Genomic DNA, 21,623 nt, shown 5'->3' with positions numbered 1-21,623 from the left:
AGCCACTGACACAAATAGTACTCAGAAAGAGCACAGCTTACCACCTGGAGCTGTTATGAACGTCTGTTCTCACATAAAGAGAGATACATTTCTGCCCAGTTCGCTACTGCAGCTGAGTACAATGTATGGATATTACTGCGAGGAGGAAGCGTCCTTTGCCCTTACAAATTCAGATAAAATCTCTGTGCTGTGTTACTATCTTGAAGCACTTCTAAGTTAGCACTTAGAAGAAAGAGTACGAATGGAGGCTTGGGGAAGTGTGCAAAAGCACTGAACTCTGGCTTAGCTGTGTTCACATTTCACATAATGATAACACTTCTGCAGAGTTTACTGGGACCAAGGTTAACCAAACACAAAAGTCTTATGAAAGGAGTTTCTGTAGCAGTGCATTGTAAAATCCACACAGATCAGTCTTAATCTGTTGAACTTCTGAGGAACAAACACGCAGAAGCAATTACACCAGCTGTTTGCATAGATACATTAACCTTTCCACTTCACCTTCTGCCTGTGCTTGTTCTGTAGTCTGGTTTGGGTCCTTCTCATTTGCAGGCTCGCTAAAGATACTGAGACATGTCAATTCATACCTCCAAAAAAGAAAAACGATTTCTTTTTACCTCAGAATCTGTTGCTGAAGGACATTCTGGTAAGTAAAAATGCTGATTGAATCTTTGCTTTTATTAATACTTGCACTGAAGAATGCTATCTGATGGAAGTTCAGTCATATCTCCCCCAATGGAGAAAAGAAAGAACCAATTAATTCTTTTGAATAGACTTCAGATTAGTGTCTTTGTTTGCTTGACAAGAATTTGTCTTATTTGTTTAGTATGCAATATAGTCTGGTGTAGACAACTTTAAACTGTTACTTGAGAGAAAAAAGCATGGAGAGGTCTACAGGTAGACTTGGAACTGCCACATACACTGGAATTACAATTTCATTTTTAGTTCTGTAATGGAAAAATATTACTTTATGCACATGTTTATTATAGATGATCATTGAACTCTGAATCTCTGAAACATTTGGAATACTAAGCACTGATTTTCATCAGAGCTGCATTCCAGATACTGCAGTAATACTACATATGCCTCTCTTGCCACGTTGCTCTCCCTAACACAAGTTTACATATGCTATAGGCTGTACGAAGCCACTGTATTTTCCAGGTCTGGGACTGCAAGGCAATACTTCAGCTCTAATTGCTGTTCATTAAATTGAGCTATTTTTCACACAGCTTTGTTTACACAAATATGTATCTAGAAGCTACGTTAACTAATGGACCGGAGGAAGTTTGGACCTCCAGCAGACATACTACTGATTCAAATTTACAGTAAAGCTAGCAACAGTTGCTTTTATGGAGGAATCTTCAAATGGAGCATTTTAATGTTGAGACTAAAAATAACATTACCTCTTGCTTTTTCCATAGCAGAAGGAAAGACAAAAAACCTGATAGCGAGAAAATGAGGGTGATGTCAAACACTGCAGGTTTGCAGCCGAGTTTTTCTTGTATATCTGTATTCTCAGGATTCTTGCTCATTAGGTGGGAATGGCACAGTATGAGACCAGTTACATGAGTCTGTCTGTCCAGCTTGTAGTGAACAGTCCAACAGCTGCAAGACCACTGCAGCATGTAGCATTGTATCTTGAACAACCACAAGCACTTGTTTGCTTTAAAACACTGCACTGTATGTTGTAATGTTGCAAATAGGTGAAGGCAATAAAACTTATGAGTTGTTCCAGGTTATGCCATTCCTGCATGAGCATCGGACCCTCTGGTGTGAATCAGTTTCGCAATCTTCAGGACTCCGTTCACCTCAGGGTTGTTGACAAACTAGCCAGATGACAAACTTTGGAACTTGGCATTACTGAGTTTATACGTGATTGCACAAATGATTTCTGGGTCTGAAATGATGACCACATGATGTTTGTGTCTTTCATCTTATGTCCTCCTATCTTCAACCTGTAGTCGATTTTTATCGGTGAAGGTGCAATATAACTTAAGTAACTGACCAGCATTCCAATTCTCTAGTAAATATACTAGCAAGAAATTTCTGTAAGATAATGCTTGAGCTGGGGATCAATCTAGTACAAATAGCTGAAGAGAGGCTTTACAGCTATCAGGTTGGCTTTTTTTTTGTTGCTTTGCTTTTTTTCAAGCCTCTAAATTGTTGGACTTACTTTGCTAATGCTCATGAAATGCACAGTTAAACGTTTAGCTTCAGCTTGATTGGGGAAAGCACTCGAAACAAAACATAAAAGTACTGAAATTGCTGATTCAGATTCTGAAAATTATGCCAGTGGAGAAGAGACCTGTGCACCTCCATAAGCAAATCTCATGTGACACTGAGATCACTGTAGCCTGTGTGAATAAAAGGGACACATACATTTTTAGCACTTGTGCTTTGCTTTTAGCCTGTTTTTAGTTTGCATTTGAGTGAGGTATCGTTGACGGCCCAATGGCTCATCCATTCAAAGCCACAGGCTAGCATGCTTCACTTTTCCTTGCTTTTAGGTTATACTAGAAGACATTACTCTACAGTTCTCATATTAAATTCAATTTGCACTTAAACTTTGCATTGAATTACAGATCTTCTGGAGTACAGAATAACTCTACTCTTACCTTACAATTTCATTCTGATGCTTGTTTGCTTCCAGACCATATTATCTTTAAATAAGTGGTTTAACAGGGACATTCATGCTTCTTTATTAATGTCCCCTTTGGGCCCTCAAGCCTGTGCTCATATGTAGTGGTACTCACTCCTGCAAGAGAAGTTATTTAGACTGGCAATTATAGAGATAATTATATAGGCTGTTGCAAACAATATAGGCACCTGGCTGATTGATAGAGTTTTGTAGATCCAGCTGTGTAGTTGTGTGGCTGAACATATTTTGGATACCTTTTTTTTGTCCTGATGGTGGGTGAAGATTAATGTGTGTTCCTCATGTTGTTTCTGCTGATATGCAACCTTTCAAAGCTGTACTTCTGAAGAAATAATATGGATTGCTTTTACCTGGTTCAGTTAACCTGATGAGACAAAGGATCTCAATTTGTCCCCTAAATTGTTCATTAACTTTTAACAAACCAAATGCATTTGGCATACTCAGGTCTTACTTGGACAATAAGTCATAGGTGCTAAAAACCAAATAGGTAAAAACTTTTTCTCCAGTGCTTTTGTCTGTAAAAAAAAGACCAAAACTCAGAAACATAACTATGGAAACTTATGAGTGGCCAATGCTTGCCCCTGAGAGAATACTTGCAGATGCTTTTCTAAACTCAAATGATCAAGATAGTTGTGGATAATTGCAGGAGTGGTCTTCAATCTCATGTACCTTTTTGCAGGGAGAGCAATGCCTCTTGTCATCCAGAAAAGTTTTGACACATGAGATCTCAGAGGTCCCTGCTGGAGGTAGGGAAGGGATAAACACTGCATTAAGTGCAGACCTCTGACAGTTATAAGATGTAGATCAAAATAGGTAATTCACACAGAAAATGCAATACAAAGTTTAAAATAAAGAGAGGAAGAATGCAAAACCCCTACAGAAAGGTCTTAGTGTAAATACTTCTTCCAAAGTTACTTCTTCTATTTTTTGGTCTCCTGAAACTAATATTTCAGGATTCCTTTGCAGGCCTGCTTCATTGTCCCCTCACCTGGGACACTGCTGGCCTGTGCAGATAATAGTAAAGTGTCAGTTAGGATTGACTTGAAGAGATGAGTGAAAACAGTGCAAGGCACACCTTTCAGAATGTAAATAAGTTGCTAAAATTGCCTCTCAGCAGATGCTCTATAAACAGAAGTCTCTTGCCCACTGGAAATGAAATTTTATTAAGAAATCACTTTTTTGTTTTTATCACACAAATAAATGTTATATCTGTCTTATTTTTATCTTCTAGATAAGATCTGTGATCAGATAAGTGATGCTGTTCTAGATGCTCATCTCAGTATTGATCCAGATGCCAAGGTTGCCTGTGGTAAGTGCAATACAGGTAGAAAAAGAGATCAATGAAGTACAACAAGTAATCCATGTTGATATAACATCCCATGATCCAAAATTCTTGCAATAGGTGGCTGCAGTCAACACTGCCACAGTCAGTCAAGAGGCCAACTTTGGGATATTGACTCAGAGGAGAAGGGAAAGTAGGAAAAAAGCTGCAAAAAATGAACTGAAAAAAGGAAATACCTAGTCCTCCAGTTCAAATTAAAAATTATGAAATGTAAGAAATATATCAGGAGAAGCCAGTGGTATCAGTGAAAACTATGATTGACAGAGCTAATGATAATGAGGAATCTAAGAAAGGGAAAAACAGAAGTGAGGAAAGATGTATGTCAAGATGCATTTCTTCATAGATTGAGTAAATGGTGTTAATAAAACTCAAAATCCTGAAGTACTAAATAGATATTTACTGTGCCTTTACAGAAGCAGGGTGATACCCTTGATTCACAGGAAGATAAGTGCACAGTTCATTTGAATGTGATTCTGATCAAAGTGGCTTGCCTTTTTCTTGGGACTTTCTGTTAGGACTACCCTGTATTCTACATGGATGTTGTAACTAGCAACATTGCCTCTTCCAGAGGCTAAGAACGTATCATTGAATTGGAATGAGCTGGGAGCCGATGGGGAGTGGGCATAGAAAGGAAATGCTTCTGAAGAGCTCCCTGAATGCAGTCATTTTGTTCTTAGAACAAGCCATTGAGGCCGTAGTTACTGCATCCCACAAATACAGTGATCTAATATGATGCTTCATCTGAAAAATCTAATGTGATCCATGATGCATAGATGTGAGCATTGAGGAGACATGGGGGAAAGGGTTTAGCATACATATTAGACTTGATGAAGCATGTATTTCAGTACTGCCGGCAGTTATGCTTCCAAAAATGCTGAAAAGCTGGAGGTGGTAACAGAGAAATGCTACAAAAATGACAAGGACTGAAAAATGTGTCATAAGAGATGTGAGAAAGATGACCAGTTTGTCTTACCAAAAAACAAAAAAAAAAGGCTGAGATGGGATATGATTACATGGACAAATCCCTGATTTCTGTAATCTATTGGGGAAAAAAATGTATCAAAACTGCTGACTGGAGTCAGAAAACTTGAGTATAACGTTAAAGCATAAGTCTGGAAAAGATAAATTGGTTGACGAGACACAGAGTTTGCTAAAAATGTAGTGGGCTGGAGAACAGAAAGCAGTTATGGCACTCAGTACAGGGTTAACGAGGTGAAAATTAGAATTTCTGTTTAGTTGTGCAGGCCTTGCCTCAAAGTTTCAGAGAATAATCTCAAAGTGTTAATATAAGTACTATGTCACTGTAACACTGTATTTTACAAAACTATGAAATGTAGTTTATGGAGACATTGAAACTAGGTTCTGTCTACCAGTAGAAAAATGTATCTGTGGTTATCTGAGTTTTATTTGCTTGGACTTTTAGGATCAGCAAGTTTTGTATACGAAGTTCTGAATTACTACACCGGCACTGCTTCATTTCAGCAGGACAGAGCTGATCTCTCTTTGTGCTGCCAACAAACTGGGTAGCAGTAAAGTCAAGCAAGAGAATACTGGCTGCAAGTAGCATAAAGCAGAAGGCAGAATAATTACCTTACTTCCTCTCTGATTAAGTGAAGCCAAATGCTTTCTTGAAAAAAAGTCCTTCCCATTGTACCCAACAAATGAGAGTCAAGAGAGAAAATTAACTAAGCATAAACCAAGACAGTACAAAAGAGAAGGTGGAAGTTACTACCTACTAATGGTGTTCAAAATATTCTTTTGAGGAGGCTTAAACATGTAAGAAATCATGCCCCAGTGAAGAGCCCAAAACCTTATATGGTAACTTTCACTTGGGTAGAGCAGATGGGCGTGTTTCTTATGCTCACTTATAAGTTGCAGCTATAGCGAAGCTCCTGAGGTGTGTTTTCTTTTGGCTGAATTAAATTTCAGTCAGGATAGAAAGCAGTCAAAGGTAGGAAGATGAATCTTTCTTATCCTGACACTAAAAAAGCATCATCATGCCAGGAAGTCTTGCATCACCATCAAGCTTTGCTTGGCTGTAACGGGCCTGGGAGAGTTTTTAGGGACTGTTGGTAGTGACTGCAGCCTTATTCTTCCATCTCTCTAAGCCCCAGTTCCCCAACTTTGTGTTCTTCTAGAGAGGCTTCCCCTTTTTGTAGTGACCACACTGGAAAAGCTGAGAGCTGTTCTTCTCTGCCTTACACCTGTAATATAGGGTCTCTTCCCCTGGTACACAATTCACAGCAGCATACATAGAATCATAGAAATGTTTGAGTTGGAAGAGACCTTTAAGATCATGAAGTCCAACCATTAACCTAACACTGCCAAGTCCACCATGAAACCATGTCCCTAAGCACCATGTCTAAACATCTTTTAAATACCCCCAGGGATGGGGACTCAACCACTTCCCTGGGCAGCCTGTTCCAATGCTTGACAACCCTTTTGGTGAAGAAATTTTTTCCTAATGTCCAATCTAAATGTCCCCTAGTGCAACTTGAGGCCATTTCCTCTCATCCTCTCACTTGTTACTTGGGAGAAGAGACCAACCCCCACCTTGCTACAACCTCCTACCAGGTAATTACAGAACACGATAAGGTCTCCCCTCAGCCTCCTCTCCAGGCTAAACAACCCCAGCTCCCTCAGCTGCTTGCTCCATAAGACTTGTGCTCTAGACCCTTCACCAGCTTTGTTGCCCTTCTTTGGACATGCCTTGCACATGTAGGTGGTCTGCTAGGATGTAGCTGACAGAAAGAGCACTGCTGGTCAGTAGAGCAGGGGCACAAGACTGAGTGCGAAAATAATAGTACCAGGATACCCTGCACTGTAGTGTTATCACTACCTGGGGTTGATGTGCTGTATACATTTAGGGCTACTGTATTATTATGGACTCTCACTGTGTCCACAGTGTCATTCAGAGATACCATGCCAGCTAGGATGTAGCTTAATAGTTCAATATAGACTAATTCCTCTTGCAGATGAACAGAGAAAGCTTGCCCTGTGCTAAGTTCTCAACTGCTTGTCTGGATTATCTAAGCTAAGCTGCCAATTAAAGCTAGCTCTTTATGTGATGCTGCAGTCCGCAGAGTTGTGCAATTTTACAGCATATTCCTGCTTGTAATATTTAATCTTGGAATCACATACAATTATTCAAACGAGATGGTAGCTGGATGATAAAAGTGATGGATGGAATTCAGTGTAGGCTAATGCAAGGGGGAAGGGAGCAATCTTATCCCCATATATAGAAAGCAAGGTTTGCAGTTCACTGCAAGCATTCAGAAGAGAGATTTTGGGGTTGTAATAGACATACATTTCTGTGAAAAGAGTTGGTGCTCAGTAGCAGTAAAAACCTAAGCTGACTGTTAGGGCTTGCTGGGAAAGGAATGAAGAGTGGAACTGAGAACATCATTAAGTCATATAAATCCAAGGTTGCCTGTCTTGAATGCTGTGTGCAATCTGTTTCTCTTTCCCCATCCCCAAATAGGCTGTAGTAAGATTGTATGGCAAAACTAACGAATATGATCATAGCCACACATTGTCTTTCAGTGAATAGCCTGGGCCTCCTCAGTCTGGAAAAGAGAGGATTGAATTAGGTATGAAATAGAGCTATACAGTTGTAGGTTGTATTGATGTGGTGAATTTTTTGTGATTGTTTGCTATAAGTTTTAACACAAAACAAAACGGAAAAGTTTGGAGGCCAGGTGGGTGCTTGAAACAAACAATGAAATAATATATGAAATGATTCTGCACAAAATTTGTGATGAAGTTGCGTAGCTTCTTGATCCAGGATCCTGTAGATGCTGAAAGTTTTCATGGTTGCCAAGGGCAACTGGGTGAATTGCTGTAACAAAAATATGTATCAAAGACTGGTAATGCAATAAATTATGTCCCTTTAGCTTCAGGAAGACCCTGAGCTGAAATGGTTGGAGACCAGGAAAATATTTGGAGAAATAGCACTATATACTTTATCTGTTCTTATAGACATTTGTTGCCAGCCACTGTGGACATAGCATAATTGGGTAAGATGAACCGCCCCATGCAGTCATTTTAATGTTCCTAACAGCTGAAGAGAAGAGTGGTTGCACACAGACCTATATGTATGCTAAGGCTTTACACTGAGTTTCCCCTGCAAGTAATTCTTTGTTCAAAGAACCGTCTTCAGGATCCCTGTGTAACTGTAAAATAGTAGCAGTAAAATTCTGATGTTTTATCTTTTTTCTGCAGAGTGTGTAGCAAAAACTGGAATGATTTTGCTTTGTGGAGAGATCACATCCCAGGCTATAGTAGATTACCAACAAATTGTAAGAGAAACCCTTAAGAGGATAGGGTATGATGACTCTTCCAAAGGTGAGTGAAATCCTTCATGTGTTCACTCTTGGGTCTGTTCTGCATGTGGCAAAATTCATGCTTTTATGATCTTCCAGAAAATAAAATCAAATGTGTATCCAGGCTTAGGAGAAAACTGCACAGATGTTTATATGCATTTTTCAGTGCCTGGTACTGAAGGAGCTATTTTAAGTTGGCATACTTGAAAAAGACTTATTCTTGAAAATGCCAGGTACCTCTTGCTTCTCTGATGCAGAAGAACTAGTGTTTGCACAAATGTCAGAAAGTGCTTACATCTGCAAGTTTGTACAGTGAAAGCTTTTACACTGATGTTCCTTGTCCTTGGGGTGCATACGCCTACGAAACTTGAAGTTCACACCCAAGGGAGTTCTTTATGTATTCTTAACATATTTCCCAAAGTAGCTTCGTTTCAGCACTTGAACCCGTTACATGACTATTCCTGTTCAGTCTTCCCTTTTCATGCATGACTTATGGCTTTTCTCTAATTCTATTGAACCCTGGAACCTGCTACAAGAAAAACTGAATACCGGTTTCTGGTAACATTTTCCACTGTCCTCTCCCAGCTTTAATACCTAAATGGTTTGAACTCGAGTCGTCATAAGCAATGTAATAAGCTTTGGTGGGGTAGCTTGTAGGATTATACTTATCCTCTCAGTTTCAAGAGCTCAAGTTTCAACTAATACCACTAAGTTGCCCACATCCTGAGACTGTTATATAAATGTGCTAATTGTCTGCTTCTATTAGCAATACACAACCTAGTATAGGAAGCTTACATGCTTAGAGTTTTAAAAGTTTTATTCAGGATAACTAGATAATCCCTAAAAACCTAAAGCCTTGTCTAACAATTTGTGAACTCTCAAGAATGTATGACCTAACTTTACAAAACTCCCTTTGCCAGGACTGGACTATAAGACTTGCACAGTTTTAGTGGCCTTAGAACAACAGTGTAAAGAGATCAAGCATGCTGTCTCCCATGGCAAGAGTGACGATGACATTGGAGCAGGGGATCAGGTAATGGGACTTAATTCCAGACACTTACTCAAATTTAGTTTATGCACAAGCACTTAGAATGGCATTGGACCAGAGCCTTTCCTTAAAAGCTATTGTGCAAAGTGTAGGAATTAACATCTAAACACTGTCCACTCTCTTAATAACCAGAAGTGCAAAAAAGTAACACAGCCTTCACTAGTTTCATTGAAAGTGGTGTTTCCCATATCCAGTAGCCTTACTGGATAGAGCTACACTTAATGTATATATATTATTTTATCAGTAGGTGTCAGTTTCTGGTCTTTCAAGTCCTTTGGGTAGCCTGTTTTTTACTTCTTAGGCATCAAATGCTCTCTTATTTTAGTTGTCCTGTGTGGGGAGAAGACCGAGTAGTCTTTATGACCTTTTTGTCTATTAAGCCTTTGCAGCAGATTCTTATGGACGCTTAAGGCAGAGCCATTCGTGGGAACCAGACCCTGCTGTAGCTCTGATTCTTGTGCATGCAGATACATAAATGTTATTTCAGGCTGGTTACATGACAAAGTGTATTCACCCTACATGTTACTGCTGTCTCTTTCTAGCCATGGGTGGTTTTAAAGTACTGTGTGGCAAAGACAGGTACAGAAATGCAAACATGGAAACGAGTGGCTTATTTCCCTGTTTTTCAATACAGTTCCCTGTTTCTCAATGCAGGGTTTGATGTTTGGCTATGCCACTGATGAAACTGAAGAATGTATGCCCTTAACAGTCCTCCTAGCACACAAACTGACTGCAAGGATAAAGGCTCTGGAACGGAATGGAACATGGCCCTGGGTTAGACCAGATGGGAAAACACAGGTTTGTAACATGGATGCATAAACTCTAAGGGTGAGAAAAAATAGAAATCATTTACCCTGTCTTCTACTAAATCAGAATTCGTGTTTGTCAAAAGTTGTGCTGTCATTTTCATGTTCCAAGGTGTTGCGAGTTTCATGTGGTACATTTTTATGTAGCACACATGGTTTGTTTAAACTGTCACTATCAGTGTCTTAGCAGGTATCTTCAAAATAACACTTGTATTTTGCTTGTTTTCCCCTGGAGATTAAGAACATGAACAAATTACTGATGATCGGCTTGTTTTTTTCTAAATAAATATCAGCATTCCAGAAGCATAAACTGGAATAGTGCTATGGCTTCTCAGTTAAAACAGGGTTCTTCTTGATTCAAACCTCATATATATACACTGTATTTCATCAGTGGTCAGAACTACTGACAGCTGTGTTGCAGAGTTGAGTGAATGAGTCACTGAGCCTACTGTGAGAGTGATGCACTTTGGCACTCTCAAACGCAGTAAGTTCTCTGTCTTCCAGACTGTGAAATCTGCAGGAGACGAAAGGAATGTGCCATTCCGAAGACAGCAAGGTGTTTTAGTCTTAATTTCTCTTGCTTAGTGGGGATGAACTGCATTGAGTTATACTGCTGCAGTTGTTGCAGTGCAAGATGTCCCTACCTTTTGTCAGCAGTGCATAGAACACATGAATATACTGTTTTCTTTATGTTGTATCTATCCAAGAATTTTTGAAGGGTAGGAAAGTAGAGAGGTCTTCTTAGCCCATAAGAAAACCAATACTAAGGATGGAGCAATGCCGGTATATATTTGCATGTATATAAAAGCTGTGCAATAGGTAGCAAAGGATACAGTGCATCATATCATGATCTACAGTTGCTCATTTTAGCAGTGTCCTGCAAAAGTTGTTTTGGCTTTACTTTGGTGTTTCACTATTTGAAGTTATGTTAACATGCCACACTGTGAATAATTCTAGCATCTGCCAGTAAAATCTTAGGCTTCTGTAGCTTTCTTGTTGTTATTTTGGTTCTCTGTGGTGATACATGTAATATTCTTTAATTAATTCTTTTGGTAGTGGTACTTAAGTACTTTTTGTATTTTTTTTTCCTTACAGTGATTTTAAGCATAGGCAACAATCCATCATTTGTCATCCCATTTTCCTTCATCTGTTTATTTTTTGCTGCAGAAAATAAGTGTGAGGTTCATTTCCATTTTTCAAATTGGTGCTCTTGGCCTTGACTGTTTTGGTTTTTTCTCTCTAGGTCACAATGGAATACAAGGAGAATAATGGTGCACTTGAGCCCATCCGAGTGCACACACTTGTGATTTCAGTACATCATGCCCCGGACATACCTCTACAACAAATACAGAAGGAGCTAATGGAGAAAGTTGTTAAAGAAGTCATTCCAGAGAAGTATCTTGATGAGGGCACAATTTATCATCTCCTTCCAAGTGAAAAGTTTGTAGAAGGTGGTCCTAAGGTATGGTACTTTGAAAGAGGACAGCCTATACAGACTTGGATTCTACTTTGCCACATGCTTCTAAATGTTCTCTTGAACATCTGTGCAATGAACTGGTATACCTTTAGCCAAGAAAGTCTATACATTTTTAAGGAAGCTTCAATCATTTCTTCTGGAGTTTTCCTACTGGGCAGCTGGCATCTAAACTGAAGCTGTACCTGCTTCAACAGCCCAATGTACAGATTCTTGGATCTTTGTCTTTCTTCCAGAAAGTATTTTAAATGACCAAAAGCCAGCCCTTAAGTTACACACTAAAATGCCTGACTGGAAGTATCTCTTCACTTTCACAGTAAAAATCAAAACCAGAAATAACAACAGATCTGATCTTCTACATTGAAATTATTCAGAAAGCTGAACAAATTTCAAGGGAGATGTTAATGTATTAAGTCTTAATACTCATTAGAATTTGACGTGCATTCTGCTTTCCTGGTGCTGCTACTAGGTAAGCAGGTCATTGCTGTGAAATTGTAAAAGGTTTTGTTACACAAAACTGTCTAATTTTGTCTAAACACTTCAATGAAGGATTAAAACTACAAGGTATGCTTATGATCACACTGGGGTGATGTAGGGATACCACTTTCATTGAGGAACAAATGTCAGCTTTACTCCCATATTACTTATTTGGGGATTTAAAATTAGTGGATTAATGCAGTTTATCCTCTTTCAGGATGGAGTTTATCAACACTTGAGTTCATTTATCAGCTTGCAGTCACCAGTTTTGCTAATCTGACAGAAAGGCAGTAATTCTCTGCTGGTTGAACAAGTTGGATCAGCTCATTAAGTCGTAGGAGGCAGACAAAAGTCCATGCTAGAGGGTGGGCCTCCATTGTCAGGGGCACAGGCAGGCAGGAAGAAGAAAAGAGTAGTACCAAGTTGTTCTTGTGCCACTAGTGAACCATTAATGTGAACTCAGCTAGAATTTCTCAGTACTCTTGTGCTGACAGCACTGAGCTGCAGCTCTGTGAAGCTCCCCACTTCCTCTTTAGTATGTCTATCCAAGTGAAGCTTGTTAACCTTTTAGGTCATATGATGTTTTTCAGGAAGGCTTTTGTCTTTCTAAATTCTTGGCCTCCATCAAGTGTTACTGAGTGAAGTCATTGGCTAGTAATCCAGAGGTAGTATTTCATGATTGCTGATTTGAAGGGAGCGCGCTTTTTGTTACGTTTAAAGTTGTGCCATGTTCTTATCAGTCTTCAAAAGTGCCTGAAGCACAGGCAGCTTAGTACACCTCTGAAAAATACGCCAGTCACGTAGACCTCATTCATTAAAGAGTTGCATGTGAAGGTGAACACTGTGAACAATGAGTCATATCTGTGGCAAAGACAAAACAAATCTGTACCCAATAACCTAGTACGGGATTGAGTAAACTGTTGTGTCTCATGAATCTATTCAATTGTTTGTCCTGCAGAGTGATGCTGGACTGACTGGCAGGAAGATCATTGTTGATACCTATGGAGGCTGGGGAGCCCATGGTGGAGGTGCGTTCTCTGGAAAAGATCCCTCCAAAGTTGATCGTTCTGCAGCATATGCAGCTCGGTGGATTGCAAAATCTCTGGTGAAAGCTGGTCTCTGTAAAAGAGTATTAATCCAGGTAAAAGCAACCATGCAAGTACTACACCATAACAGAAGTTCTGTCTGATGTGTGGTCACCCCCTCAGAATACATACTGCCATCACAGCCCTGCTCCAGTTTCAGAAAAGCATTTCTCATGCTAGAATGGGGCTCCAGGAAGTTCCTCTTGGGGGTGCATTATTAATGACCCCTATGAGGGAAGCCAAAGACACAGGCCAGGACAGTCCTGAAACAAGGAGTGTGTTCTCAGTAGTGTTCTTTCTCCAACTCAGTTGCCATCCCTGGTCTAGGTACTTCTTTGCATCATCCTTGTTTCACTTCCAGCAACTCTGGTGATCCTCTGCACACACATGCATGCCCAGCACTCCAACCTGGGCTGCACAGCACGTTACAGAAAGTTACGTTAGCAGTGTCTAGATGTAGTTATGCAACCTGCTGTACTATATGGTCATATTCGTTGTAACTTAAACCATTCTAAGCTGTATTTGAAATTACCTTAAAGTTACCATGAGTTCTGTACTGTGTGTTTCTAGTATACTACTACAGTGTCAGGTGTGACTAAAAAGCAAAATTCAATTGTTTTTAAGAGTTTAAAACAAGAACAACTTTCATAAGTCTTATAGGCTCAGAAGAAATGCACTTCCTTCCTTGTGCATGAATTTTTGGGACTACTACATCTAAGAAGTTGAAAGAGGTGTTTTATTGACCCCTAGACAGTTTCACCATTAAATATGAACCCAATGTGAATGCTAAACAATTGAGGTTTTTCTAGGCAGTTTGTAATACATGTTTATATGCATACTTATTCTGAGTAGCCACTATGTAGTAACTTTAAGCCAGTACAACAAATTACTTCAGTAAAAAATAGCAGAAATGTGGCTTGATGTTTTGCTGCAGAGGTGTGTTTAAAACCTTTTACTTTCTCTGTGGACCAGAGGAGAAGCCAACTGGATGTGGTTATGATCAATGACATAGTATCCAGACATCCCAATTAGGAACAAGGCCCCTTGCTTTAGATGTTGTGCAGGTGTTTGACATCTGATTAAACTTGAAGTTTGGAGTTAAACAAGGAAAGGGGAGACTGGGAATAAGCAACCACAAATAGTGATGGTTAGCAAATTGTTAATTCTTTTTTTTTTTTTTTTTCTGAGGGGACAGAAGAGAAAAATTCTGATTTCTTGGTATGTACATTTTGACCGGCATTTTTGAACACATGCATCACTATCTTAATTCTTGAGTTAGGTGGGAATGTTGTTATTCCAGTAATTCACAGAGACCCTCCTTAAATACCTGGGCCTGACTCTAGACAAGGCAAGACTGATTTTGTTAACAGAAAACTATGGAGATGTCAGATATTAGCAATGAAGGTAAGATGGGAGGAGAGAGAAGGATGGGAGAGCAGAAAAGCAAATGTCCTGTGAAGTCACAGAAGGCTGGATTAAAGATTAACGAAAGGAAAAATGTATCAAGTGGAAATGCAAAAGTGTTTTCAGCCCATTAGTGTCCATGTGCTACACTAAAACCTTGCCAGCTGCCACTGAGGCTGACAATTGAGCTGAGTCGGCTATGGATATTGTTTCCATGCTAACCACTTTTTCATACTCAAAGGGCAAAATGGATAATGGAGGGAACTGCAGACTAGTTAGCTGGATATTATCACAAATACCACATAGGTTTTATTTTGTGTGTTAATGAAAAACAGACTTAGCATAATCTCAAAATTAACTAACGGGAAGATAGTGATGATTAGGGCAGTTTCTAACAAAAATCAGTTCTTGGTTACTAAGAAGTATATAGATAGAACTGAGCCATTGGACTATTACTTCTTGAAATCTGTAGAAAGCAGACACAATGAGGAAGACCAGTGAAAGTCACAGAACAGTTTGCATTGCTTAGTGACATTCAAGCAAAACATATCTTCATCCAAATACACCATGACGGAAGAAAATGAATTGTATGTTAGCCTATACTGCAGCAGGACTGTATTTTGGAAAGGGATTGAATGATAAAAGCAAACACATTTCAGGAGAACCTTCCAGTGCTGTGCTGTGCAGTGCTGTGGTGAAAAGAAGCTAATGTGATTCTTGGATGTCAGAAAGGAACTATAGAGCTCCTCTGTCCTCCTTTGAATGAAGTGAAATTACAGGGAATACTTCCTGGGTTACCTTGTCTACTTCTGATAGCTGTGTTTTAAAAAGTACACAGAAATGTTGGATGAAGTTGCAGGGAGTGCATGGAAATAACTCACTCTGGGGAAAAAAGTCTGTGAGTGCTTTAGGAACATTTTCTTATCTCGTCCTTGATAATCTTTTCTCTGCCTCAGCAAAAAAATCCACAAATATTTGTAGATGTTAGAGTCTCCAGTCTCAAAGGCATGAAATCCTTGTGTTTAGCTGAGGCTGAAGGATGCAGAATGGCAGTATCTGAGGAGGAGCAGAAACTACCTCTTTTGCTTTTAATTAATGTCACTCAGGTCTGATATTTGACTAGGCTGAGCATTCTCTGAGGAAAACAGATAATTTTCTAACATAAAAGACTAGCTTTCTTTATGCAGAAAAGGTGTGTGTAAAATCTTCCCCTGATACATAAGATAAGCCTTTCCTTTCTCTTAAGCAAAAAGTAGGAAGGATTATTTTAACTGTGTTTGGGTTGTATGCATGTGTTCTACAGCTCTCCTATGCTATCGGTCTGAGTGATCCTCTTGCGATCTCAGTGTTTCATTACGGAACATCAGACAGATCTGAAGAAGAACTGCTTGAGATTGTGCAGAAAAACTTTGATCTACGCCTTGGAGCTATCATAAGGTTTGTGTGCTATTAGTATTTACTGAAGGGAATCATATTTTTAATGCTCTCTTTAGCAGTTTAATGTTAAAGTTTCTGGCTCCTAACCTCATGAAAGTCACCTTCATCATAAATCTGTAATTGCTGTCATTTCTGCTCGTCCCTCACCCATGCACCCAGTACAACATACAAGGGCCAATTCATAAATATGGTCACAATGTATGCTGAATAAGTAAGACTGGTCTAAATTATACCATGTTAGGTATGCCGGTAACCCTGGTAGTGTGCTATGTTGCAGTTCACTAGCCAGGTGGTGGAATACCACTGGCTTATTACTCATTACCTTACTTGGTAAAGTAGAATTAAAATTTAACATTAGACATAGTTAGGCTTTCCAGTCTGTTTACAGGGTGTGTAAGGCTCCCAATCCCTGCCGTATTTGGAAGGCACCAGAAATACTGGCTCTTTCGGAAAGAAGTACCAGGGTAAGTACAGCCTCTCTGCCTTTGATCTTTAGGTGGCAACAACTTGTGAGACAGCCACCACAAGATGGAAAGGTTCTGGTGCCCTCGCTTCACAAGCAATCCCATTGAAATAAGTGGGACATTATGTGCTGTAATTTGCCCTTGCTCATGCACAGAAGCTGTGTCAGCCTACCACAATAGTGGCAGTATGGTGTTCACTGTTGCTGTTCTGGGGATATTGGCTATTAGCCCAGAAGAGAAAAGAACACCCTTAAGTGACTAGCTTCTTCATGAGGTGTAAGTTTTATCTACCTTCTGCATCAGAAAAACTGAACACTGAGAGCCTGTCTGTAGTTGTCATGCAGTCTTGTGCAGCTTGTTTGAAGTCAACTAAACTTAATTAAAAAGGAATCCAGGTTTCTTAAATGCTCTCTTAAGATTTGGTAAGCCATTGAAATACTGTATGCATTTAAAAAACAGAACATGAATAAACATCCCACCATGAGATGAGCTGTCTTGAAGTGAAAATTCAGTTGTGATCAGAGGCATCATTGAAGCTACCATGCAGTCAAAGAGGACAAGAAAACCCAAACCTACTTACATTGCCTCCTGCAGCCAACCCAGCTGTATTCCTTTCTGGAATATTTCTGGACCTGAAAAAGCAGGTCTTTCAGACAAATATAATCCTTACACTTAAAGGAGCATGAGAATTACCCTTTGAGAGAAAAAAGGGCTGGAGGAGAGAAGCGTATCAGCACTTGTCCTTATCAGCAGTTATCCACTTACATTCCAGGGAGCTGTAAACTGACCCTAGCATTTTTCCTTCTTTTGTCCCTTTCGTGTCTGACTCATATGATTCTTTATGTGAACTTTTAGGAGGCAGAGCTTCTTGCCTATTTGTAGTGCAGCTTCCTAAGACCTAATGGTATGGGCTCATCTTCTCAGTTCTGAAGAACTTTTGAATCTCTTGGCTGATTTTCACCAAACTTGACAGGCTGGACTTCTTAAAAGTTTCATGATATATGCAACTAATGGAGAGAAACACTATCTCTTTCCTCTTTTAAGGGAGCAGCCACGATGTGATTTGCCCCCTTATTAAACTCTGTGAAAGTGACATGGGAGCTCAAGCCTCAGAGAAATACCAGCAAGAACTTGACTCCATGCAGAGAGGAACCACTTTGTCACTTTAAGCAAGGCGGGTTTTAAAACCTCTGTTCTAAAATGCTAAAATGTACATGTTAGCTATCTCATTATTTGAGGAAAATGCTTTTAATGATTCACTTGTCTTTAAATCCAGAGCTATTAATATCATTCTAGTCTCTATATCCCAGAGGAATCTTGAGCGTATTTGACACTGAGGGGAGAAATGTCAACATGTTAGTGAATAGGAATTATCTTTTTTTCCTTAAAAAAGGAAAGACGATTCTGACAAGCTATATCAACATTTTGCTGGTGTGGCCAGCCTTTTGCACTCCTCTTCAGAATGTTTCCTGAACATATGTGCTGAGAGTAGAGCTGACTTATATTTTTAATAGTCGGAGATAATGCAAGGTGTTATGGCAACTTCTGTTTCTAGGTGATGTTTTCCAAGTGTTATCAGTTCACCAGTATAATCAAAAGTCTTCTTTGCCTTTGTCGTTGTGGCCGTTCACCGGCATCATTAATTTGTGTGGTGGTTCCTGGACACTTTCCTTGATTTGGTGTGCTCAAAGATGCTGCATTTTTGAAATACATTATCATAGCCTGAAAGTGAATGCAGTAAGAAAGGAAAAAAGCAGGCAAAAACATGAGCATTGTTTAGTGAATATTTCCTTGTTAAACATTACCTCACAATTTTTGAAATCCTGTAAATGATGCTGGATATCCATTCTAATCAACTATGCACCAAAGTACTTCATGATGTCTTTCTTTTCATTTAGTCAGCACTCACATTTCGATGGCTTTTGTATTAGGGTCAAGCACAAATGACTGTAGTAGCCATTGGAGCATGTGATCACGTTGCACAAAACATTTCTTGAAACAAGACTTAGCTGCTGTACATCATAAATGACCCCATAAGTGCAAGAATGTGTAATCTCTTCACCATCTGAAATGTATTCGTTATCCTGTTAGTATTTGCGTTCCTTTCCTTACTTTGCCATTCCTCCACTGATTTTCTCTCCAGCAGCTTATGATATGAATCATCTATTTTTAAATGTGCTTTCAAAGATAATTAAACAACGTAATACCAAATAGAAGAAAGCCCAAGTAGAAGAAAATGTTTCAGGCCTTCCATGAAATGAAGAGAAACTTCTGTGTCTAACCTGTGGCTAACCGTTTAGCACAGCTGCAATCCACTATATTATGCAGGCTAAAAAGCAATAATCATGACTTTCACCTTCAGTATTTATCTAGTCATAATCAGTGTTAAGCCTTATTCTAAATAGTGACTTTGTGCACCTATATAAGCAGTTAAACCTCCACAGTTACTCAGTCTACTAAATCATCATCTTTGGCTGCTTCTTTTGAGGTCATTGTTCTCTTTCTGGGACAGTAGCGTTAGAAAATGTTCTATATTACCCTTGCAATAACAGGAAACACATTGATGCTTGCACAGGTATAGCTGAACTTTATTCCAATTGTAATGCTTCTGCATTGTAATGCTTATAAAGCCTAACTGCAGACATACCGCATCTCAGATACATTTGAAGAAAACTGACTGTTTCTAGTCACTTTAAAATTAAAACCATCAGCTCGCTACATTTCCTCCTGTAAATCTGGGTGAGTGGGCAAGGAAACACCACCTAGGTTTTACTGTTTTTCTTCCAGGAATAATACTGATTATCCCTCTGATGTGTCTAAATCATAACGTACGTTGGAGAAGAGTTAAGTGTAAAACTTGCTTTTTTTTTTTTTCTTTGCATTAAGGGAACTGGATTTGAAGAGGCCAATCTATCAAAAAACAGCATGCTATGGGCACTTCGGGAGAGAAGAATTTACATGGGAAATACCCAAAAAGCTTGTGTATTAAGCTTTTCAGAATTCTTCATGTAATTGACAGGTGGTTTAATAATCAGGTAAAATTTCAAACTGTTCAAGAAAAGACTGTATCTACGCTTTTTTAAATGACATTATGTATTTAATAGATTTACTGAAAATTATTTGTATTTAATTTCTAACTTTCATAGTGGCCTTACACTTTAAATGCATGCTGCTCTATCTTACATACTCTTCAGCTTTGTCTTTGGTAACATGTGAACTATTTAGGCCTTTGGCTGCGATTAGATATTAAGTGCACAGATGGCTGTGGAAGTTGAAGTCATTCCTCTTCTGCCAGGGAAGCCCACTACTCTTTACCCAGTTAACTTTGTACCAAAGTGGATGAAGTTGGTGAGGTAACTCCTAACTGCTTCCTGTGAGAGGAAAGCAGTAATAGCACAAATTGCCATAATTCTTTAGACGAGGACTTCCAAAACTATGTCTTTAGTTATGGTCCTTCTAGTCCAAGCAAATTAGTAAAAATAGCGACTTTGGAACATTGTTCATTGTAACCCTAAATATACTTAGCTATGAGGTAGTGTTATCTGTTGCTTTTAACATCATAGTTTTGTAGGCGTACCTGTGAAAACTGATGAACTCCTATGTTGTAATTCTTTTACCCATTTATAGTTATTCCTTTTCAAACTGAAATTTTCCATGTCTGCATGAATTGGAATTGGCTGTATAGTTTCAATTAAGTTTCATTTGGCCACTTCTGAGATGTAAAAAAAATTTGTAAGAAACACATTTCCTTCCTTTGACTTCTCTGAAAGCACAAAATGGAGAGAGAGAATTCAAAATCATTGAGCTTCTCTTCAAGGACTAGAGAGCATAAAAAGGCTTGTATACAGAAAGTAGCAATTCTGGCAAGCAAATGTATCATCAAATTGTAAACTAAGACAAAATGTTGGAATGCTGTAATTGTTCCTACTTAATACCAGAGAATTTTAATAGATAATTAAGCAGTATGGCTACCCCATCCCCAATAAGAGAAAAATACAGGCTTCAGTGGTAAGTCTAATGAGATGCAAGTAGTTGAATGTAACAGTAGTCTGAAGCAAGTTCTAAAAAGCTGCTTCCTTTCACATAAAGACTGATCAATCCACTGCTCCTTTGACAGACCAGAGGTGAAGTGAGGCCATTGCACAGCTGCACCTACGCCGTACCTGGCCTGGTACAGTTAACCCAATCTAGCACAGTAGTGCTGCAGTCAGTCTTGTGACCTACAAAAAAGGCTTTTTTTCCTTCTATAAGAAAACCAAATTAATTCCTGGAATAAAAGCTGCAATTCTTTTGTGGTTTTTTTTTTCAAGTTTTTATTTAATGAAAAGTTTTCCTTTTTATCATAGGACCCTGGACCCTGTCTTTGCCTGAAACTAATCCAGTTTAGTATGCATACGGCTGCATAGGCATAAAACGTGTCATTAACCTTTATTAAAATTTGTTCAAATTGGTATTGTCTAGGAAATAATAGCAATATGGCTTGCTAAAAATTTTGAAATGTCAGAATAACTCCCACTTTTAGTAATGTAGAGGTACAATGTTTAAATGGCAAGGGATTGCAGAGATCACTATATAGTAAACTGACTGAAATGACCTTTGAAAGAGATTTCAGTAAGTTGGCATATAGTCTCAATTTTACAGCTGTCTCAAGTACAGCTAGTATCAGTTTTACTGTCATGATAGTTCACCTTTCCGAAGTTGAATAGTGCTTTGGTAAGAAGCTGTGATGCTTTGTTTGTCACAGAAGATCATTTTGATAAAGAAAAAGCCTCTTGTTAAATTTAACAAGGAAATAATTTGTTCAATGGAGGTGTCTCACAATCACTGCTCATTGCAAAACAAAAAAAGTAGAGCTTAGGCCTTTCCAACTGTTCGACAGATGGAGCGTACAGGAGGCAAATTGGACCACCGTGCATTTCGGACAGTAAGAACACATTTCTGCAACACTTCTTTCAGCTTGCTCTCTGGCTCCCTATGAATAGACTTGAGATCAAAGTTACAGACCCTTTCTTCAAGGAGTTGGATAGTCTCTGTGTCCAGAGTACAAACCTTTCTTTCCCCTTGTTGTTGATTTGGGTTTCAAAGTAGCCAGGAGCACCAGCTACAGAAGA

General features: G+C 39.0%; 1 protein-coding gene across 7 annotated transcripts; it reads left to right on the top strand.

Moving 5' to 3' along the window:
• The first annotated feature begins 523 nt into the window (after positions 1-523).
• LOC104017560 (S-adenosylmethionine synthase) lies at positions 524-21,508 on the top strand. 7 transcript variants are annotated; one of them, XM_087742453.1, is made up of 12 exons: positions 524-643; positions 3,885-3,962; positions 8,217-8,339; positions 9,238-9,350; positions 10,020-10,163; positions 11,415-11,633; positions 13,081-13,263; positions 14,396-14,425; positions 15,915-16,048; positions 16,437-16,512; positions 19,399-19,547; positions 21,392-21,508. In XM_087742453.1, the coding sequence occupies exons 1-11, from the start codon at positions 571-573 to the stop codon at positions 19,522-19,524; spliced, it is 1,299 nt and encodes a 432-aa protein (XP_087598579.1). In that variant the 5' UTR covers positions 524-570; the 3' UTR covers positions 19,525-19,547; positions 21,392-21,508. The 7 variants fall into 7 exon arrangements, with proteins under 7 accessions (XP_087598579.1, XP_087598581.1, XP_087598578.1 ...); XM_087742455.1 differs by having other exon boundaries at positions 16,426-16,512; XM_087742452.1 differs by lacking the exon at positions 21,392-21,508 and adding an exon at positions 20,859-20,970.
• Positions 21,509-21,623: the final 115 nt, after the last annotated feature.

This window comes from Nipponia nippon, unplaced genomic scaffold, assembly GCF_047370975.1.
Source record: "Nipponia nippon isolate SJK-2023a ecotype South Korea unplaced genomic scaffold, ASM4737097v1 scaffold_8, whole genome shotgun sequence".
Taxonomy (NCBI): domain Eukaryota; kingdom Metazoa; phylum Chordata; class Aves; order Pelecaniformes; family Threskiornithidae; genus Nipponia; species Nipponia nippon.
The sequence above is the reverse complement of the archived record's forward strand: the minus strand, read 5'-3'. Positions and strand labels throughout refer to the sequence as shown.